The sequence below is a fragment of the Antechinus flavipes genome, chromosome 3 (genome assembly GCF_016432865.1).
Source record: "Antechinus flavipes isolate AdamAnt ecotype Samford, QLD, Australia chromosome 3, AdamAnt_v2, whole genome shotgun sequence".
Classification (NCBI taxonomy): Eukaryota; Metazoa; Chordata; class Mammalia; order Dasyuromorphia; family Dasyuridae; genus Antechinus; species Antechinus flavipes.
This window is the reverse complement of record NC_067400.1, coordinates 579,772,488-579,792,137: the sequence shown is the minus strand read 5'-3', so window position 1 is coordinate 579,792,137 and position 19,650 is coordinate 579,772,488. Positions and strand designations below refer to the sequence as shown.

Sequence of the window (19,650 nt, the reverse complement as noted above, 5' to 3'; positions counted from 1 at the left end):
CTTCATTGGTACAGCCTTTTGAAAACCTGGTTGCCTTCACATGTTAGTGAAGTTTTGGGAAAAAATTTTAACTTCGCCTCTTAAAAAACCAATGTTTATGTACATATCTTGGAGAAAATAAAATTTTCTGTATTAAATAATTGGCCATTAATTTTTAAAAAAGGTAACAAAACTCAAATATTCTGTCCCTTCACTTCTACTTTTATTTCTTTAAAAACAGCACTTAAATGATGCCTTCCAGATGAAGCTTTTCCTGATGCTCCTTTCCAGGTTCCAGTGGTCATACTTTCCAAATTTTCCTTGTTTTTACCTCATGTTTATTTTGTATATAGCTATATGTGTTATCTCCCCTGGTAGAAAAGTAAGCTAGCTGGTCCAGAGAATAGAGTACCAGCCTTGAAGTCAGGAGGACCCAAGTTCAAATCTGGCCTCAGACACTTTACACTTCCTGGCTGTGTGACTCTGGGCAAGTCACTTAACCCCAAGTACCTCAGCAAAAAAAAAAAAAAAAAAAAAAAAAGTCTGGGTCTCTGTCGGATCTCTCCTGTGCTGGTGGAGCTGTCCATCCTTTTCCTACCAGTCCCGTCTGGGCTGAGAGGTTCGCAGTTTGCTCCTGCTTTCCCTTAGTCTGAGAAGAGCTAATAAAAAGGAACATTCAGGTCACTGGACACCAGAGCAGAGTCCAAGTGGTGTCACAAGGAATTCAGAGTTAATGAATAAGCTCTGCCCCATATTTAATGCCTTTGTTGCATTTTCTCCCATAAATGGGCCCCGGCAGCCTTCTGCCCTTTTGGAGTGTCGTGCCAGTTACCGTGTGGCCTTTCTGCTCCGGAAGCTGCAGTGGCTCCTTGCTGCCTCCTGGAAGGAGTGCTCCCTCTTCTGCCGGGGAGAAGCCTCCTTTCCCCTGTCCCAGTCTGTCTCCTCTCCGTGTCTCTGCTCATAGGCTGGCCTGCAGGGAGCACTTCTTCCTTGACTTCTCCTTCATCTTTGAGAGGCTTCGATTCCCCCCTCCTCCCCCAGGGCCTGTTGCAGATTTTTGTTTACTTTGTACCTGTGTGTGTTGTGCCCCGGAGCCCATCTCTGCTTTAGGCCTGCCCTGTGATCTGTGATCTCTGAGGTGGCCAGGCTGGTTTCTCATTAAGCTTTGGTATCCTTCCTTCCCCCTCCATCCCCCCCCAGCCTGCCACAAAAGGGTCTTAGGGGATGCTGTTGGGATTAGTGAAGGAGAGAGGTCACAAGTGGGTCTCAAGCATCAGCATTTGATTCCAGGGGGTAGTGTGATTTTAAAAGTTCAGTTTTACATAATTCTTTAAGGTTTTCAAAGTACTTTCTGCACAACAGCTTTATAAGAATTAGATTTTTCTTCTCATTTTACAAATGAAAAAACTGAGTGTCCTTGTGATTAAACCATCTTGGTCTGGGGACTATTAACTGGTAGAAACAGGACTTGAAATCAGGGTTTCTGTTCCCAGGTATGTCCTTCCACGGTACTTTTCGAATCCAGAATCCAGGCACAGGAGGTTTTACCTTGCTTTTTCCTCTCAGAGTTGTGTTGTGGAAAGTGCTTTTGGATACCAAAGCATAAACCTGAGTTATTTTGCCTCCCTACATTTATACTTTCAGCCACCAGAGTCTGCACATCAGAGCACATCTTGGGATCCCAGAACCTCCTACTGGAAGGATCTAAGAGGCCATTGAACCCAGCCCCCTCCGTTGTCCTTCCCAGTTATTAGGAAATTTGCCCTTTCTCTGGAGTTCTGGGCGAAGGCACTCCCAATTTCTAGTAGCAGTCCGGAAAGCTCTCTCAGAGCAGGAAGAATGTTACCGTTCTGCTCCCCCTTCCTCCCCCCCACTGCTTTGACTGGGGGAACTGACCTCTTCACCTGACACCTTCCTGCTGCTCCTGGCTCCTGTCATTTAGTACTGATGTGATTCCCACATCATCCCAAACCTATCAGACAGATCCCCCAATTTAGCGCAGGCTGTTCTGTGGCTTGCTATTTTTATCTGGCAGAAGGGCTCCAGTGTCCTGCCCGTGGCTGTATGCGATTTACTCTGGATGTGGGAATTCTTCCATTCTGTGTATGCCCTTTGACTTCTTTCATATTTATTGGTGACTTTTTATGATTTGCTTATGGTAAGAAGACAGTTCTTCCTTTGTGTCAGGGAGTCAGGCTAGATAATGGCTCCCCCCTTCCCGCCTTTATGAGACTGGGTAATTTCACCGAGAGTTTTTTTCCCTCCTCAAAAGCACAGTGCTCCAGTCCGGCTTTTTAGAATGTCCTAACAGGGCAGTGGCTGAAATCCCTCTTATAATTTAACAAAGATTCACTGAGCACCTACTCAGTAGAGGGCCCACTAAGGGCTTGGAACTCATTCCTTTCTCTTCTCTGACCCAGGAGCTAGAATTAGTGACTGACAGGAATCTCCTCACGGCAGGGGAATAGTTTGGAGAGCCTACAAGATTGAAACCCCGATGTCTGCAAAGGTAGAACCACAGGATTTCAGAAATAAGAGGGAAGCCACTCTTTCCACTTTGGGAATGCTTTCATTGTTAGGAAGGGGCGGTGGATAGAGCATCCGGCTTCCCGAGTTCTAATTTGGTGTCACTCATTAACTGTGAGACCTGGAAAGTCACTCTGCTCCCCATCAGTAAAATGAGCTGAAGAAGGAAACAGAAACTCTCTCTTTGCCAAGAAGGCTCCAAATGGAATCACAAAGGCTGAAACACTTCAGTAGTGATCGCCAGTGAGCTTTTCCTCATGTCTGTTCTAAATTGGCCTCTTGGGAACTTCCGCCATTGACAGATGACCAAGCTTGGTTGGTTTCCTGCTCTGGTCCGTAGAGAGAGATTCCACCTGCGAAATCTTGGTCAGTTCACGGGCCCACTCTAGGACTCACTTTTTTCTGCAATTAAAGTCCCTTTTATTCTAAATCATATAATTCCAAGAGCTTTGGTTAAACTCTTGAGAAAACTGATCCAATTACAGAGATACTTCTTTCTCCTGTCCAGTTCTGAACCAATTTTTCTTCTTCCTTCCTTCCCTCTCTTTCCTCACAATGTTTTAACTTTCCTTGATGGGTTAAGCTCAGTTTTCCAAGTGAACGATCCTTTAACTTTGAATGAGTAAAACATTAAAATATTTATGGCATCCCCTAGTGGCCCCCTGTCTACTCTGGGCAGTGCTGGGATTACTCCCTTGGCCTTTGGTTCCATTCTAGAGTTGTGCAAATTTGAGTAGGTATTACGACATTTTTGGGAAAGCATAGCTGGGTTAGGGTTAGGACGATGACCCTGACAGTTAATTGGGTATCATAGAGAAAATCCATGAGGAAAGATTTTTGGAACTTTCTTCAAGTCTTGGGAGTCTAAAAGAATAAAAGAATCTTCTAGTTGAAAGACTTTAGAAATTATCTAGTCCTTTACCTGCGAAAGATCCCTTGGACAGCATCTTTGACAGGGCATCCTCTCTGGGAAGGCCTCTAGTTATGGGAGTCAGTGCCCTCTGGTGGCATGCCCCCTTCTCCATTTGGACGGTGAGTATTGTTAAGAAGCTGTTCTTCCTCTAGATCTAAACCTGCCTCTGCCGGACCCTCCTCGGCCGGCTTCCGGCCCCCCAGTCTTCTCACCAGGCCAGAGATGTCTTCCCCTGACCTGGATTCTCTACTTTTATCTGTTAGGATGCACTTTTAACATGTTGGGCTTGGAGTCTACTGAAACTGACAACTCCTTTTTACACAAACTGACTCGCCTGTTACAGGGCTTTAAGGTTTTCGGAGTGTTCTCCTCCCAACAGTCCTGGCAAGTGCCACTCCCGTTTTAGAGATCAGGAAGCTGATAACGTGGCTGCTCATGGTCCTAGAGCTGGCGCCGTTTGCCTAAGATGAAGTTGAATTCAAACCTTTTTCCTCTCCTTAGGCTTCTGACCTTATTGTTCGACTGAGTCAGCTCTGTCCAAAGTTCCTGCCGATCTCTTAGTCGCTAAATCCAACGCGCTTTTCTTAGCCCTCGCCCTTCTTAGCTTTTTCTGTGGCATGGATTTCTGAGTTTTCATCACAACCTGCCTCCCATCTCTCTTCGCTCTCTCTCTCTCTCTCTCTCTCTCTCTCTCTCTCTCTCTCTCTCTTTTTGGAAGTTTTTTCTTTTTTAATATAAGCTTGTTTTTCAAACACATGTAGAGATCATTTTCAACATTCAGCCTTGCAAAACCTTGTATTCCAGATTGTTCTCCCTTCTTTCCCCTCTCCCCCAGACATTTAGTAATCCAGTCAGTGTTAAACAGATGCAGTTCTTATAAACTGATGTCCACGTTTCTCATTCAGCTCTCCTTGTCCCTGTCCGACCTTTCCCCTTCCCGCCCCAGACCCTGCCTTGGGGTCTCTTCCATGGCACTTTTCAGCTTTTATGATTTTAACCCCCAAACCTGTGCATAGGGCTCCCGGCTGTGTGTCTGGCCTGGCAGCTGCCCACTGGTGCCCTAAGGGCGTGGAGGTGCCTTCCAGTGGGCACTCCCCTTCTCACCCCACTGGTGCCATCTGTCACCCCGTGCTGCGGCCTTGGGTCTTGGCCCTTCCGATTCCTTCACGCCACTTGTCCAGACCGGGGGTTTCCTACCTAATAGTATTCCTTCACTTGTCTGCTGAGAAAACGAGGGAGTGGGCCATGGGGGGCTAGGCTCTAGTGCCTAACTGTCCTTCTATGGAGGACCGTTGGAGAAAGCAGGACTGGGCTGACCCTGGGCAATGATGCCCTGGGATACAGGGACACAGGGAGAGTCACAGGCGGGCTCTCAAATTGGGGTCTTCTGCCTGAAGGACGATTCTCTTTTCTCTGGAGTCCAGGAAGGAAGAGCTGCAGCTTGTTACGGGCGTCCTTGCAGGCCAGCCCACATCTCTCTTCCCTGTATTATTCTGACCCTGGGGACTCAGCAAAACCCAGCATTTGAAAATGTTGTTTTTCTTTTACCTTTGCTTTCAATCTTTACTTGATCACGTCCTTAAACTTACCCTTTGCCGATGCTGGGCAGGCATGTGACAAATCTAGATCATAAAACAAGGGCCCTTCTTAGGGCTCTGAAACTTGACTTTAGGAGTGGCGACTTTCTGTTGCCCGGAAATACAACTTGGGATCCTGGGCAGCGTTTCAGAAAATGGATGTTTATCTGGGCTAGAAATCTCCTAAAGCAGAATGTTGCAACCAAAGAATTGTTCTACAATATCTTGAGCACATTTGTTCCCTTAATGGGCTTCTTTCTTTATAGTTAATGGGTAAAATTTCATTTTAATGAATGCCATTTATGATATAGGCTTTTGTTTAAGAAAATTATTTCCAGGGTTCAGCAGCCAGTCTCTGGTCAGGATTACTTTACAGATATACTACCAGTGATCTTTATAAATAAAAAGTCCTGTAAGACAGGTAAATAGTTTGCATTGGCTCCTATCCTATTGGAGAGGAGACTTTTGTGGCAGGTTTGTTACTTTGTTAAATTACCTTTTTTCTAATTACATATAGAGATTTTAAACAATCATTTATTTTTTGACTTTTTTTTAATTAAAGGTTTTTAATTATAAAACATGCATGGGTAATTTTTCAACATTGATTCTTGTAAAGCCTTTTGTTCCAAATTATCCCTTCCTTTTCCCCACCCCCTCCCCTACATGGCAGGTAGTCAAATACATGTTAAATATGTTAAGTAATCATTAAAAAATTTTTTGAGTTCTAAATTCTCTTTCCCTTCTCTCCCTCCTCCCTGAGATGGAAAACAGTTGATATAACTTATATGCATGCAGTCACACAAAACACATTTCCTTATTAATCTTGTTGTGAAAGAAAAACCAGACCAAAAAAAAGGTATGCTTTGGTCTATATTCAGATTCTATCAATTCTTTCTTTGAATGGGATTGTATTTTTCATCATAAATCCTTGGGAACTCTCTTAGATCATCATATTGCTGAGAATAGTTAAGTCATTCACAGTTATCATCATACAATACTGCTGTAATTGTGTACAATGTTCTAGTTCTATTACATTCACTTTACATCAGTTAAGTATTTCCAGATTTTTCTGAATGCATCATATTCATCATTTCTTGAAGCACAATAGTACTAGTTTTTAAAAAAATTTGTGTATTTGTTTTTAACATTGTTTTCCTTTTAAATTTTAGTTTTCAAATGATTTTCCTTCCTCATGGCCTTCCCCTACCCATTGAGAAGGCAAGCAAAATAATATTACTTATTCATAGGAAATGATGCAAAATGTATTTCCATATTAGCCACATTACAAAAAACATTTAAAAAAAAGTAAGAAAATTATACCCTAATTTGCAATCAAAGTTCATCAGTTCATTTTTTCATTAAGAGTCCTTTGGAATTGTCTTGTATCATTGTATTGATCAGAGTAACCAAGTCTTTCATAGTTGATCATTTTTACAACACTACCATTAATATGCACAATAATCTTCTAAGGTGGTGTGGTCACTGCTATCCTGGTCTGTGCTCTGGGTTCTACCTAGGAAGGGCCCCTGCTCCTCTGCAGCCTTAAGCACAAAGCATTCCTTTTAGTCCTGGAACTGTGACCAGGTCCTCTGATCTGCAAGAAAAGAGAATTTGGTAAAAGAGGCACAAAACCTCACTGAAGAAAATTACTTGAAAATTAGAATTGGCCAAATGGATGGTAATGACTCCACGAGATCTTAAGAAATTAAAAAAATCAAAATAATGAAAAAAATAAAAGAAAATGTGAACTATCTCATAAGAAAGACACTTGAATTGAAAAACAGATCGAGTACAAACAATTTAAGGATCACTGGAGAGTTTACATATCATATTTCAGGAAATTATAAAAGAAAATTATCCCAATATCTTAGAACCAGAGGACAAAGTAGAAATGGAAAAAATCCATAAGTCACTTGCTGAAAAAAACCCTAAAATGAGAATTCTCAGGAATTATCATAGCTGGTACCCAGGTGAAGGAAAAAATACTGTACACAGCCAGAAAGAAAGAATCCAAGTACAGCATAAACTTTGTCAGTAAAACACAAGATTTATCAGTTACCGTTATATAAAAAAGAGCTGAGGTCTTGGAACATGGTATTCCAGAAGGCAAAGGATCTAGGCTTAGATCCAAGAAATCTTAATTGCTTAGAGGTAGGCCAGGCCAATATCATAAAAATGATAGTGTTACCTATATTAATTGACTTTCTCAGTGCCCTACCAACCAATTACCAAGACTACAATGCTGTATCAAAACTTTTTAGCACTAGATAAGAAATACAGAGGTTGATTGGTAGAAAAGATTAGATACACACTTTATAGAAGCAGCAGAGCAACCTAAATTTTTGATAAACCACTGTTTAACAAAAATTAGTAGTCTGGAAGGAATCGGGCATAGACCAACACCTGAAACTACACGCCAAAATAAGTTCAGAATAGGTACATGATTTAGGCATAAAGGGTGACACCATAAGCCTATTAGTGGAACATGAAAGAAATTATCTGTCATATATATGGTTAAGGAAAGATTTCACTACCAGACAAGAGAAAAAGCATTTATAGGAGATAGCTAATTGTTTTGATTACATAAAATTAAAAAGATTTTGCACAAACAAAACTGGCATACCAAAAATTAGATAAAGATCAGGAAACTGGGAAAATTATTTTTGCATTTTTTTTTGAAAAAATCTCAAATAGCAGATGCAAACATATGAGGTGCATTTGTTAAGACTCCATTGTTAACACCAGAACTGGATTGGATTTATATTAAAAATAGTTGTAAACTAATGGGTTGAATTAGCCACAGGCTGGTTTCTCAAGGAGAGTCAATAACCTGAAAACATCCTTAAGCCATTCACAGGGCTAAGTTCTCCTACGCTATTGGAGGAGCTGGAGCTTTTGCCTTATTCCTCAGCTCACCCCTGGGTTCTTGCCCTGTGTCGACAAGAAGATTGCTGTCCTTTTTCTCCTGTCCCCGGCTGCCTCCATCTCACGTCCAGTTGAGTTTCCAGGTTTAGAAGAGAATAGGAAGTTTGTGTCTTTGGCCCTTAACAGTTGGCACGGTGGCTTTATCCCAGCCCTGTAGGGAAGGGAGCCAGGGAGAGGGGGTGCCATGTGTATTGAGTTGCTCATCCTGGACTTGCCCTTAGTCTACGTGTCCCTTCTTCTTTTCTGGTTGGCCATGGGGCATAATGGAGAGCCTGCTGAACTTGGCCCTAGAGGCCTGGGGTTGAGCCCTGGCTCAGACCCATCCCAGCTCTGTGCCTTTAGTATTTAAGCCTGTTTCCTCATTCTCTGAAATGGGGATCACAAACTACTCCTAAATTCCCAACCTCACAGTGGTGGTGAGAAAAAGCACTTCAGCAATTTTAAAGCACTGATGAAATGGGAGAGAGGATTAATGCGCACATTCAATATGCAGGGAAAGTTTGGGCTTCTTGTTGACTTGGATACAAGAAGCTGATAGGACAAGGAAATATTTTTTACTGGTTTGAGAACTTTAAGATAAAAAGTTATTAGAGAGTTGGTTTTTTCTTGATGAGAATCTAGAAAAAGATTGAGGTGAGAATATAGAATATAGAATAATACACTGATGTAGAGGAGGTTGTGATGAGAGAGAGAGGGGGTGGGGGAGGGAGGGAAATATGGAGAGAGGGAGAGAAACATGGAGGAAGGGAGACAGAGAGGGAAGAAAGACAGAGGGAGGAAGGGAAGAGAAAGACTGTGTGAGTCTGTGTCTCTGTCTGTGTCCGTGTGGGATCTATGAGCTAGGGCACGCTTTTTGTTTTGTTTTTAATAGCCGGATCTGTACATATGGGGAGAAGGCTAACCTGCCCAGATACCTTTCAGTCTGAGTGTTGTCAGAGTTGCTTTTCTAATGTTTATTTTTTCTCCCTGCAGCTGTACTTTTAGAAAAGGTTTATTTAGAAGAGTCTAGGGAAATTTGATCACTCTCAGAATAAAGGATGAAAGAAGAGAGAATGGCTTGTAAAAGTGCACTTAACAGTTTAGAAGGTACTTGATACCTTCTGAAGATGTGTCATTTCTTGCCCAAGGATTCTGAACAAAACCTGAGAAATTTTGGACAGGGAAATGGAGACCCAGTCTCCTCTCTTTACAATGCGCCCTAGATATCCATTTCATATCTTTTCTATAGTGTTTATCATTTTCTTTTAGCATATGTTTTCTTTTGTTTCCTCATTGTATCATCAACATATTTGGTCTATTTTGACAAATTAGTTTTCTTATCTGTTCAGTGAGAAGGTTGAACTATGATTCTATTTTGTAATCATTTGTAAAATTGAATGTGGGTTTGATTGTTTTCAAGGTTATTTGTTTTATTTTTACTTTTGTGAAGTTGAGAGACATCAATAAGCATGAAATTTACAAAGAGTAATAGAAGAATTGTGTATGAAACTATGGATCTCTATTATGTACATCTTTTGTTTTAAATTATATATTCACTTTGACACATAGGACTGCTGCTACTCTGCTTATTTCTCCTTCTAAACTTGCTTCCCTCTTCTGTTTCATTGACACTTTTCTTTCTTATTTTCTTGTATTTTTAATAATGTAATCATTATTACTGTGCCAGTGAAATCATATGTTTCTATCCCAGTTCTGTCTCCTTTAACTCTGTTAGTTATCAGTTTATTGCTATAACTGAAAGTTGGGTTTTTTCTCCTACATATGTGTGTGTTTTTAGGGTTAAGTTTAGTGACTTTGGGGACATAATTCTAAATTCACAGGACTACCAGAAGTGCATTAATGTGCTGGTCCTCCCAAACCCTGCCAAGAAACCATTGAATTTTTTGAGTTTCCATTTCTTTCTTTTTTTGGGGGGTGGGGAAGACGACGACATTTTTTCCATACTGTTGCTAATAGCATGCATTTTCCTTTTTTTTTTTTAATCACTATTAATATCTCTGAGGTTCTTTCAAAGTTACTAGTATAGCTACAATTTGAACTCTAGTTTTTCACCATATTGTGTCTTTTGTGGTTAGTAGCTCTTGCTGTGTGCTGGCCCTGTAGTAAGTGCTGGGAATGCAAATGAAGCAGAAAGGAAGATGGTCTCTAGGCTCTGATAGGAAAAGGCTGAAGGGACCGTGGGGTGGAGAAGTTCGGATTGCGGCCAGGGCCCTGAGAGGAGTGAGGACCCAACGGGAAGGGAAGCTCTCACTGGGGACTGTCCCCGAGGCCGGGGCCTCCAGGGCAGAAGGAGTGGGAGGAGTCCAGGTACAGGCAGTGCCAGGTGTGAGGGGAAACTGACCCAACTGGCCCCGAGCGACCGGCGGGCAGAGCCTCTGGAGAAGGTGCTGCCCTCCCAGGGGAGGGGGCGGGATGGGGAGAGGGAAGCTCTGTTTGGACGGAGGGGTTTGATGTGACAGTTGACTGATTAAATGTAATTAATGATGGAACTGTGTGCCATTGGTATTGCCCATGGCTTTTAAAATTCACAGGCCGTTCGAACTGACAAATGGGTGTTTTTGTTCATTTGTAACTTAGGTGTTTGGGATCCTGGACACATTTCTATAAACAACCTCCTAAATGGTGGCTAGGTGCCCAGCAGCCCACAAAGGCTAGTTTGTAAGCGTGGTAGAGCTCGGGGAACACCGTATGCTTGCTGTTTGGAGGGGAAACTCGGTAGAAAACAGGACAGTGGAAGCCACCAGCTCCCTCCCCTGAAACTGCTTGACAATGGCTTTTCATGGGGGGGGGAGGGGACGTGATCACTGTCTCCAAGGTGACGGCGGCGGACGCAGCGCTGGGCATTTCCTGCCAGCCACCGAGGCTGTGAGCGGGCCGGGACGGCCCCTTTCCCAAGGCCGGCTGGGTGACTCACCTCGGGGCTGTGGCCCACTGTGGCCTAGAGCTGTCGTATCCAAAGCCATGTTCAGTGGTTGTTGGGTGAGCTGTGAGGAAGAGAGGCTAATGGAGAAATCCCCATTGCAGAGGCCGCTTGTGTCCCTTTTGTAAGAGGGAGAAGGAGAAGCTGGAGTCTGGAGGGGCGATCTGGCAGAGGTGAGCCCAGGCGAGCCTATCCAAGGGAAGAACAGAGAAGCCGCCCATAGTGGCGTGTTTGTGGCCACTGAAATAGGGGGTGTAGAAAAGGTGCATTTTTTCCTGATTCATCATTTGCAGCTTGCCTATGGTTATAGTCTAGAAGGGTCTAAGATAAGTTAGATAACTAAAATTTAACTTATAAAACTATCATGGAAAAATAATTATAAATTACTACTTTGCTGACAAACTTTTATTAAAAATACGAACAGCAGTAACTCATCATTAATGTTCTTGAATCTGCTGGAGAACTGAAGCAACTATGATTTGTATAATGTAGCTATTTACTATGTTATTTTGCTTATTGACTTTCATAGATAGTTGTCTCCCTCCTGGCTTTTTAGTTTAAACTCTTTTTGGTTAGATCTACGAGACTCTAGGCAATAACAGTATTTAAAAAATTAAAAAAAATTTTTTTACATCATCTAAATTTTCCAAGTTATTCCTCTCTCTTATTCTTCCAGAGGAAGAAAAAAAATTATTTTAACAAAACTAGTCAACACATCAGAGAAATCAGACATCTATCTGAAGTGTTCCACACATATAATTCTCTAATCTTGGTTAAAAAAAAAGCCGCTGGGTGGGGTGGGGGTGGGGATGGTGGTGGCAGGAGAAGGAAGGTACCTTCTTGGGCCTCTTTGGGTCCAAGATTGGTTATTCAACTTCAATTATTTAAATAATGTCATTACCAACTTTTGTTAGGTGCCCTTCATCTCTGGCAAGGAGCCTGTTATTCTTATATTTTATAAGCCTTATTTCAAGTATCCAAATCTCATTCTTGGACACCATCTTCTCGATCAGTTTGTGTTCTTCCAGTTCTTTCCTCCAGATCTTTTGTTTCATTTTTAATCCCCTAGTTGAGTCTCAGGGTTTCCAAGATCCCCATATCTGTCTTTGCAAATCCTATGTGCACATAGACACATTGGGAGATGGTAGTCTGGTTTGCCCATGCAGGTGCTAGTTTTGGTGGCTCCCTTTTCTAGCTCTTGTGAGCTTCTGGTTGACTTGTGCAATTCTTCTGGAGTAGGAGAAGTCACTTATTGTAGTTTGTCATTGTATTTCTTTCTTTTTTTATTTAAAATTTATTTATTATTGTTACACTTTAAGTTCTAAATTGTCTCCCTTTCTCCTATCTTACACTAGAGAAAACCACTATTTGACACAGTTTTATAAATAAGTTTAAAACTATATTTTACATACTTCTGTTTATCAGTTCTTTCTCTGGAGTTTTCATAGGTCTTTTGTAGTTGGTTTGAGTATTTATAATACTTGAAGAATAATTTGTGGTTGCTGTATACAACATTCTTTTGGTTCTGCTGATTTTCTCTTCATTATTTCATGCGTTTTTCTCTAAAATCAATCAACTTGTCATTTCTTAACAGCCCAGTAGTATTCTGTCATAATCATATACCACAACTTGGTTAGCCATTCTCCAATTGAGATATCCTCTCAATTTCTAGTTCTCTACAAAGAGAGCTGCTATAAACCACACTGAAGGGATCTTTCCTGGCTTCAGGGATGACAGTGTGACCCTCCATGGTTCTCTGTTGTCTACCAAAATTCTTATTTCATAGCCTGGTATTCAAGGCCTTCCTAATTTGGGTCTGCTTTGTCTTTTCTAACCTTAACCCACACTATTCCCTTTCACCTACTGCAATTGTGCGATATTAAGAGATTTGAACTTGAACTAAGACCAAGACTTAAGGTTCCTCCCTTCCCCCCCTTCCCCCCCCCCCCCAAGACCCAAGTTTTAATCTTATCTCTGACTCTCAGTGTTTCATGACCTTGGGTCACTTCACCTCTGGTAATCTCAGTTTCCTTATCTGTAAAAGAAGAGGATTGTTTAGATATTTCTTGAGGGCTGCTTCTGATTCAGGAGTTCTTAATCTTTTTTTTTTTTTTTTTTTTTTTTAAATCTTTTGGCAATCCAGTGAAATCTGGATTTCTATATCAGAATGTTTTTTAATGCATGAAATAAAGCACATAGGATTTGCAAGAAAGTAAATTCTATTGAAAACCTGTGATCAAAATGTTTTCAAAAAACAAGATAAATTCACATGCAAGTTAAGAAGCTAGCTCCAAATCCGCTTTGGTGATTACTGAACATATATCATTCTTTTTCATTTCCATGTATTTGCTCATATTACTCCTTATGCTAGCCACGTTTGCTCTCTTCTCCCCAAACCCCTCCCCTGGCCATCTTTGCTTGTTGGGATTACTCAACAATTTTCTGACTCAAATGGCATCATCTCCATAGAGCTTCTTCATGTCTGCTCCACCCGCCTATAACCTGGCAACAAATTTTCTCTCCTCTGACTCATGATCTTATGACCTCATTGCATTCTATTTAAATGATCCCCTATTATCTCCCCCCATTGGTGTAGAAGCTCCTTGAGGACAAGAGTATGGTGTAGAGATAATCCTTGTTTAGGGACCAGCTGGCCCCTGAGCTTCCTCTGACACCTGAGGTTCTAGGTTTGACTTTTTTTCACGGTACACCTAGTACAGTGTCTAGAAGGCAGCCTCGACTCATAATAGATGGCTGAATTAAATTATTCTTTCTCTGAATGTCCTATCTCCTTTCCCCTTAATCCTGTGTTAATTTTTTACCTAACCTTGGTCTTCTGTGTTCCTCAGGCTGGCAGTGATGGTGAGAGCATAGGAAACTGTCCCTTCTCCCAGAGGCTTTTCATGATCCTTTGGCTCAAAGGCGTGGTGTTCAGTGTCACGACTGTTGATCTGAAAAGGTAAGGAAGCTCGGCCCTTCTCCCCAATAAACTCTCTCCCGAGTTACTTTGCAAACTTTGCTTGGGTTTTTCCTCCTCTGTAAGCATCATAGCCAGAAGGCTCTGGTCAGATTGGAGCCACTTGGATGTAATAATCCCCATTCAGAAGCCAGAGTCAGCGCTTATGTATCTCCCCTCCCAAGTGCTCCTGCTAGAACTTCCTTCAGTTCTACCATAGATTTATTGAGTCGCTGAGTTTTAGCTTGGAAATCATGCACTCTCTCTCCAAGATAGCAGGAATCCATAACAAAGCTGCTTTCTTGCTGGGCTCTCGGGATGCCCAGGAGTGGGTGGGGAGGCTGAGGGCTGAGTTTCTGGAGCACCGGGTGGGGACCCTGAGCTCCTTGCTGAGGAGCAGGAGCCATCTGTTTAGTGGGAGGGGGGAGACTTTAGGAATCTCTTGGGTCGTCTCCATTTCTAAAATGTGCAGATGGATACGAGGTTGAGTTTTTCCTGAGTGGAGTATAGCTGGAATTATCCTCCCTGTGACTTGAAAGAGATCTGGCTTCCATGGGATGCTGAAGTAAGACTCCCTCTTCATGGTGTGGAGGGAGCTGCTTGGAGCCCCCTGGAAGGGATCTTGGTAGAGATCCGCAGGCACGGGCCATCCATTGGACGGGGCGGTGCTTGGGGGCTGTCCCGGTCCGACCTCAGGGGGCGAACAAGCCTGGGAGCCGGGCCCCTTCCTAGTGGCCGAGCCCGGGGCAGGCCTCCGGGAGGAGGCTCGGTCAGGGGGCCTGCGTGCTCGTCCGCCGGTGGTCTCTGAGCGGGGAGTGCTGTGCTGCACCTGGAGCCCCGGTCATGTCTGTGACAGTTTGGCCACCTTCTTGCTGTAAAAACTCTCAGGTCTTCTCAGAATGGGCCTGGCGGTTAGAGCTGCCCCAAGGTGGGCCCAGTCGTCCTGGGGTCATCCCAGAGCCTTCCTAAAGCTTCCCGTAATCAGGCTGTCCTGCACACGACGGCCTTCCCTCCCTCCTGTGTTTCACAGATGTGGAGTTTATTTATAGCAGGCAGGTGAGGATGACTTCCAGGTAGTGACTTCAGCGCCTCAGTTGCCCCAACTTGTCCCCTGTGCTTCCCTGCTGCTGCTTTTGGGAGTCCTGGGAAGAAATCCCTTCTTGCTGTTACCACTTCTTTCATGGGAAGGCGAATTTGGGGTGTAAAGTGGAGGGCTTTTATTATGAAAGAAGCTCTAGAAGGAGAAAGTGTGGAGTTGTGAGGTGCCTCAGAAAACCCCAAAGAAGCAGGTGCCTCTTCGGAGCATCGGGGGCGGAGGCCCTGCAGGCAGGTGGCTCAGGCTCAGAGAGCTTTCTCCCCCCAGCCTGAGGGGCCTGATGCTGCTTTTAACTGTTTTTCAGAGGAGGAGAGTAGATCGTCCAGGGAAGGGAAGTGATTTGGCTGGAGTCACCCAGGTCTGAGAAGCCGCTTTTAGCCTAGGCTCTGTGCTGGGATCTCTGCCACGCCACATGTGGGAGAGCAAGCCTTAATTGCACGGTCTCAGGGTGAGGTGACCTTACTCTAGTGCTCGTGGAGGAAGGCAGTCATGGGGGGAGGGGGTCACCTTGCATTTGGCGTGAATTCCCCACGCATTCAGATCTCTCAGGGAGACCCTGGATGGATCCCAACCCCCAAAGGAAACATCCTGCTACAGTTCCTAAGAATAGACCTTGCCACCAGGCACACGCCCTGACTGCGGCTGCAAATACTTGGATTTTTCCTATCCCATTTTTGGCTTGGAACAAGTGAGTCGTCAGTACTCTGAATGAGTTACTTTACGCCATACAATGCTCAATTGTGATACTTTACTCAGGAATTCTGAAATGAGCTATGGAAATCCACAGTTCCCAAGAGGATGGGGACCTGTCCGAATATTTGAGTAATAGTGTGCTTGAATTTGAATAGTGCTATATTTGCCTTTGAGTCCTCCGTTCCTCAGACATTTCAGTTGATACTAAAATAGGGGAATATTTGAGTGCAAAGGAACTTGCACCAACACTACTCACACTAGGGAACACAATATTGGGGGCTGTAGAACTTCCTAGCACCTTTCTTTTTTTTCCTTCAAATTCTTGGCTCTGGAAATCATTCTTTTTCCTAACACACTTACAAAGTAACTTTTAAGCACATTGTGTAATCCACAGGAAAAGGGAAGAAGCAACAAAAAGTAATTTATATCCTGCTTTGCTTTTAAAATCCAAATTCACAGCCTAAAATGCTCCAATGTATTAGTGAGACCATGAGCTTATTATCCCAGTAATTCCTTGCTTCATGTACACTCACCTCTTTTGCACATTTTACCCATGTCCTTCTCTGAGCCCTTTGTAAGCAGTCTACTTGTTGGGCCTTCTTGTGGTTTTTTTTCCCTAATTTTATTTTTTTATTGAAGTTTTTATTTTTAAAACATATGCAAGGATAATTTTTCAACATTGACCTTTGAAAAATCTTGTATTCAATTTTTTTCCCCTCCCCCCTCCCCACCTGGCATATAATCCAATATATGTTAGACATGGTAAAAAATTATATATTGAATCCAATATAGGCATACATATTTATACAATTATCTTGCTGCCCAAGAAAAAATCAGATCAAAAAGTAAAAAAGAGAGAGAGAGAATTTTTCTTCTTTAATTGAGTAGAGTAGCTGCCCATCTGTTATTGCTTTTTTTCAACCTACACCTGGTCTTTTCTGAATAGATATACCTTTGATAGGCCCTTTATATCACATCTTAAGTATGAGGGGTGATTGGGGATCTGTCACCATCATGGCTCTCTGGCTTTCTGAAAGCATAGTGGACCGTGATTTGCAGCCATGGTAGTATTATCAGGAGAGAATACTGGTTTTAAAAAAGATGAACTTTTGCATCAGTGAGTACTTTGAGATTATTGAAAGCAAAGCACAAAGAGTCTAAAATGTCTTTTGTGAAATGTCTTGGATTAAAAAATTATGATTATATTTTTTGCATATGTGTGGGTGAAAAGAGGCCTTTAATGTACTCAGTTTTCTGCCTTTAAGGATAAGTGCTCAATTCTAGAGGGCTTGAGACAAAAACAGTCCCCTAAAGAGACCGATGGGGAGTAAAGGAACTCTTAGAAACCCATTCTACTTGTGGATGAAATGATTGTCACATGACACCTTTTCCATAAGAACAAATCCTTTTCCAGCTGTGGTTGGCCCTGTGGGAGATCTTTTTTGAGTTGCTGTCAGTACTAATAACTCCGCTGGTATTCATAGAGCCCTGTGGAGTCTTTGAATGAGTTTCCTTAGCTTGATTGCCAGTATAAACATGGCTGGTACCATGAGTGCTTTTGTGGGAGTTGTTTTTATGAAAAAGAAAAAAGCAAATCTGAACCTCACTTTTTATTCATGTTGCATATTGTGTTTAGAGAACTTAGAGGCGAAACAGATTTCAAAGAATCAAAAGCTCAAAAAGAACTTAGAGTTCCCCTGCCATGGGCCCTTGGCTGAAGGTAAAGGTTGCCCGCTGCCCGCCCAGGGCTCTCCCACTGGTGATGAGCTTCAGCAGTTCGGAGGATTAATATTGTCGGGACTCCAAAGGGTGACATGTGCATGGCTGGGGCGCGTTGGAAGGGAGGATCCGTGTGGGAGAATGGGGCTGTCAGTGAGGATGCACAGGACGGGCCGCTCCCAGAGCCCAGAAGAAGGCCTCTAGGTTTCCCCTGTGGACAGCTTAGGAAAAGGGGCAGGGGGTCTCCAAGTGCAGAGGCTGGCTGGTCCTGGGACGGCCTGCAGCAGAGGCTCCACCGCTGTCTTCCTGCATCCTTCAGAGTGCTAAAACATTAGTGTGTCTGTTAATATTACTTTAGTCAGGTGGTGTCAATACCAGCAATGTTTAGGGCTTGATCTTTGGTCATCAAATGAGAAAATGTCTGTAAAGTAGTTTACACCCTAACTGCCCAGAATGGGTGCTTCAGTGCTTCTTTATTGTCCTTCCTCCTTACCCCTCTTCCTTTCCCCCTCCATCCTCCCTCCTTCCCTCCTTCCTTTCCTTTCCATCTGATAGGCAATCCAGGCCCAGCCAGGCTCCTTACCCAACTCCTTCCACCTTCCAGGGTACCTGACCTTCTCCACGTCAGTGACCACCAGCCTTTTCTGTTATCTTCTGTATCACCAGAAACACAGGTAGTTACTATTGACAACCTAAGAGAGAGAACTAGGACCAGGGGTAGAGGCTGCAAGGGGCAAAGGGAAGCCACAAAATCCTTCAAGCTGAAGCCGTGTGCCGTAATGCAGCGCGCGGCCTGGGGATGTTAACTCCTTGTCTGTGGGGGAAGCAGAGGAGGACCTTTTATCTGGGGCTCTGTCCTAAGAAAGTCCTGGCCCTGCCTAAGTGCTCTTGCAGTGGGAAGGGAGAGCTGGGAGGGTTCTCACTTGAGAGAATCAGGAGACTGAGACCTGGCAGCTGGAGCGTGACGTGCTAAGGTCCTGGGCTAACTAAGGGGAGCCAGAGCTGGCTTGGGGTCCGGGTTTTCTTTGTCCCGAGGCTGAGGATGGGGGTGGGTGGGATAGGGGAAGGGGCCGGGCCCTGGGGAAAGCTACTGAGACATGGGGGAGGGAGAGGATCCTTTACCTGGTTTTGAGAAACGGGATTGAGAACTGTAATTGTTGTATATGCAAGAAACCCATCCTTTTCCAGAATTGTCAATGTAAGCACCATCACTCATGAGAAAACATCTTCTGTTGTCCAAGGTTATTAAGGGTGAATCAGGGAAGAAGCAATTGGGTCGTTTGGTTTGCTTTTGGTGCAGAATCAGAAACAAAGCCGGCCCAGGCCTTCAGTGCCCTCTCTTGCAAGGGCAGCACAGTGGGGGGAGAGGGGGGAGGGGGAGGTGATCTCATCCCCTCGGACTTCCTTCCTTTCCCAAACCAAACATCCCGGCTTCAGGCAGTTAGTGGCCAAGGTCACTCATCTGCCCTGGGGGACGGGGCTTGAAGGGGCTTCTCTTGCATGTTGCCTCTGTGGGTACCCCAGCTGGCTTTCTCAGGAACTGAGTCTTTGTGAAGCATCTAAGGTGGTGGTTCTGGGGAGTGACCCCAGGCAGAGGGGCTAACTGTGAGAATGAGGACTACCTGGAAGCCAGCTGGGGAGGGCCTTGAATGCCGAGATCGATCAGATGTGGGGGGGTTATGGAGGAAGCTGAGACGAGCTACTCAGGGCGTTTCCCTGCTGACTATCTAGTGAGTGGGACTCCCCAGGAGGACAAAGGAGAGCCCCTCGCCTTCCTTTGTCTGAGGCTCCAGGCCCAGCCTCCTGCCTGGGCAGCCCCTGGCCTCATCTTTCTCCCAAAGAGGGTCTTCAGCTCTGGGCCTGCACTTTCACCTGCTGCTGGGCCCAGAGATGTGTCTGTAGAGGTGGCTGGGCCGGGAGGTCAGAGGCAAGGCCACAAATTCCTTTTCTCTGTCGGGGTTTTCACAAGCATCTCCTCAGGGCCTGAATAAGCTGGTCTCCAGGAAGCAGCAGGGTCCTGCAGCGAAAAGGTGGGGCCAGAGAAGTCGGCTGTGCTTGGCCCAGCTCTGCTGCTTTTTGGCAGGATGATCTGGACAGTCGCTGACTTCTTGAGACTCGTATTCTTCCTTACTGTGATGGGGGCCATCGTCCCCAAATCAGACGGGCTTGTTTCAAGGGTGACATGAAATCCTGCACATAAGGTGCCCCGCAGCCCTAAAGCCTCCCAGCCATTCTTCAGAGGGGGATTTCTTGCACAGGTAACAGCTCCAACGAACAAGCGCAGCCCCAGAAGCCCCAGAAGCCCCAGCAGGCTGGGGAGAGGGACTAGGGAATTGTTAGCATTCC

General features: G+C 44.2%; 1 protein-coding gene across 2 annotated transcripts in view; it reads left to right on the top strand.

Annotated features, from left to right (window-relative positions):
• CLIC4 (chloride intracellular channel 4) overlaps positions 1-19,650 on the top strand; it is a 74,665-nt gene that overhangs the window by 30,009 nt on the left and 25,006 nt on the right. Inside the window, exons 1-2 of one of the 2 annotated variants that reach the window (XM_051988219.1) lie at positions 10,997-11,013; positions 13,690-13,799. In XM_051988219.1, coding sequence (XP_051844179.1) covers positions 13,744-13,799 — 56 coding nt within the window. In that variant the 5' untranslated portion in view covers positions 10,997-11,013; positions 13,690-13,743. Of the gene's footprint in view, positions 1-10,996; positions 11,014-13,689; positions 13,800-19,650 lie in introns of those variants that run through there. The other variant, XM_051988218.1, reaches the window with a different exon arrangement.